Here is a 2,872-nt window from a genome sequence, read left to right on the forward strand (position 1 = left end):
CTCTTGAGGGTTATTATCAAGAAAGGATGCTGTATTTTGTCAAATGCTTTCTCTGCATCTATTGAGAGGATCATATGGTTCTTGTCTTTTCTTTTATTGATGTGATGAATCATGTTAATTGTTTTGCGGATATTGAACCAGCCCTGCAACCCAGGTATAAATCCCACTTGGTCATGGTGAATAATTTTTTTAATGTATTGTTGGGTCTGGTTGGCTAATATCTTGTTGAGGATTTTTGCATCCATGTCCATCAGGGAAATTGGTCTATAGTTCTCCTTTTTAGTGGGGCCTCTGTCTGATTTTGGAATCAAAGACCTGCTGGCTTCATAGAAACAGTTTGGAAGTTTTCCTTCCATTTCTATTTTTTGGAAAAGATTCAAGAGAATAGGTGTTAACTCTTCCTTAAATGTTTGGTAGAATTCCCCTGGAACTCTGGACTCTTGTTTTTTGGGAGATTTTTGATTACTAATTCGATTTCCTTACTGGTTATGGGTCTATTCAAATTTTCTATTTATTTCTGTTTCAGTTTTGGTAGTGTATATGTTTCTAGGAATTAGCATTATTTATTCTTGAGTAAATTGGTCTGCAAAGCTTTTTACAATATCATGCTTACTAAATTCCATTCTTTTAAAATCCATGATGGTCAGTTTTATCTGCATATTACCGCCTAATTAATAAACTGAGTTTTAGTTTCAAAGATGTCCCAGGCTGGAAAATGTCCTGAAAAGTCATTTTGTTTCTTATCCAAAGGAGGGTTACAAACATAGAAAAGACAATTAAGAACTCTCTCAAAAGTTTAAGAAAATATCTTACATGGATACGTTAGAGAAAATTTTTTTTTTTAAATTTTTTTTTCAACGTTTATTTATTTTTGGGACAGAGAGAGACAGAGCATGAACGGGGGAGGGGCAGAGAGAGAGGGAGACACAGAATTGGAAACAGGCTCCAGGCTCTGAGCCATCAGCCCAGAGCCTGACGCGGGGCTCGAACTCACAGACTGCGAGATCGTGACCTGGCTGAAGTCGGACGCTTAACCGACTGCGCCACCCAGGCGCCCCATGTTAGAGAAAATTTTTAATGAGCCCATATCAGTTACCTGATTAAAATTGGTGGAGAAAAAATAAGGGAAAGGTACTGGGCTATAAATCCAGAATTAGCTATATATTTACCTACTATCATTGCAGAAAAGATACTCTGGGATAGACCTGGAGAATATATGATACCACACATGAGTTTATGTATGATATCACACATGAGTCCCTTCTTTGTTGTTTTTCACTCATCTTCAACTAATTTCATTTGTCCTGAATACTTGGATCTTTCTCACCCTGAAAGAGTTTTATGACACTGTCTCTGATCTGTTTTATCTTTATCTCATAAACAATTGGGTTCAGTGTTGGGGGAAGAAGAAGATAAAGATTAGCCACAATTAGGTGAAGAGAAGGGGGAATGGTGTGTACCCCAAAATGGAGGGTAAAGAAAGTAAAGAATGCTGGAACATAGGTGATGATTGGGGCAGATTTACGGACAGTGCAGGTGCTAAAGGCCTTCTGCCAAGCATCTGCTGGTGAAAGACTGACCACTGCCTGAAGGAACATAGTGTAAGACACAGATATACAGCAGATGTCAAACACTCCAATCAGGAGGGCAACTGTCAGACCATAGATGACATTGATCTTGATGCTGGCACAGGACAACTTCACCACTGACATGTGGCCACAATATGTATGGGAAATAATATTTCTTTGGCAGAAGGTAAAATGCTTGACCAAGAATAGGAAAGGAATAATCAGCAACACACCCCTCAGGAAAGTGGCAAGTCCAGCTTTGATAATAATAGGGTTAGTGAGTATGGGGGCATATCGCGATGGGTAGCAAATGGCCACATAGTGGTCCAGAGCCATGAGCATGAGCACACCAAACTCCACATCTGTGAACCCATGGACAAAGAACATTTGGACAAAGTAAGCATTGAAGTTAATATCCTTGAGATTGAACCAGAAGATGCAGAGTGCACTGGGTAAGGTAGTGGTGCAGGTAAAGAGGTCAATGACAGACAGCATGGCCAGAAAGAAATACACTGGGTGATGTAAAGACTCCTCCTGATGAATTAGGTATACAAGGCCAAGGTTTCCCAAAAGAGAGATGGTATACATTATACATAATGGGAGGGAGATCCATACACGTACTCTTTCTAGACCAGGAATTCCATTAAGAATAAAAATTTGGGGGCAACATATGAATTGTTGGAAACCAGCATAACTACTTCAATAGAGGAGCTCTATGTATCCAGAGGTGTCTATCCTGAGGAGAAGGAATTAATAAATAGAAATGTAATTCAGAATGTTTTAAGAAAGAAAATTAAATTTGAAACATAGTTACATTCATAACAGAACCAATAATTCTAAATAATTGTAACTATGAAAATATACCATTTATTGAATAATACTATATTATGGTAATATTTTAAAAGTTTTATAAGCAATCTACAGGATAGAAGGAACATACTTAAACATCATAAAAGCCATTTATGAAAAGCCCACAGCTAACATCATCCTCAATGGGGAAAAACTGAGAGCTTTTTCCCTGAGATCAGGAACACGACAGGGATGCCCACTCTCACCGCTGTTGTTTAACACAGTGTTGGAAGTGCTAGCATCAGCAATCAGACAACAAAAGGAAATAAAAGGCATCCGAATTGGCAAAGATGAAGTCAAGCTTTTACTTTTTGCAGATGACATGATATTATACATGGAAAATCCGATAGACTCCACCAAAAGTCTGCTAGAACTGATACATGCATTCAGCAAAGTTGCAGGATACAAAATCAATGTACAGAAATCAGTTGCATTCTTATACACTAACAATGAAG

General features: G+C 38.2%; 1 protein-coding gene across 1 annotated transcript; it reads right to left on the reverse strand.

Annotated features, from left to right (window-relative positions):
* Window positions 1-1,295: 1,295 nt before the first annotated feature.
* LOC121024727 (olfactory receptor 52N5-like) lies at window positions 1,296-2,260 on the reverse strand. Its single transcript, XM_040466928.1, is given in 2 exon segments — window positions 1,296-2,236; window positions 2,239-2,260. Coding segments are annotated over 2 exon segments (963 nt in total).
* Window positions 2,261-2,872: the final 612 nt, after the last annotated feature.

The sequence above is a fragment of the Herpailurus yagouaroundi genome, unplaced genomic scaffold (assembly GCF_014898765.1).
Source record: "Herpailurus yagouaroundi ecotype Mexico unplaced genomic scaffold, PumYag 67009, whole genome shotgun sequence".
Classification (NCBI taxonomy): domain Eukaryota; kingdom Metazoa; phylum Chordata; class Mammalia; order Carnivora; family Felidae; genus Herpailurus; species Herpailurus yagouaroundi.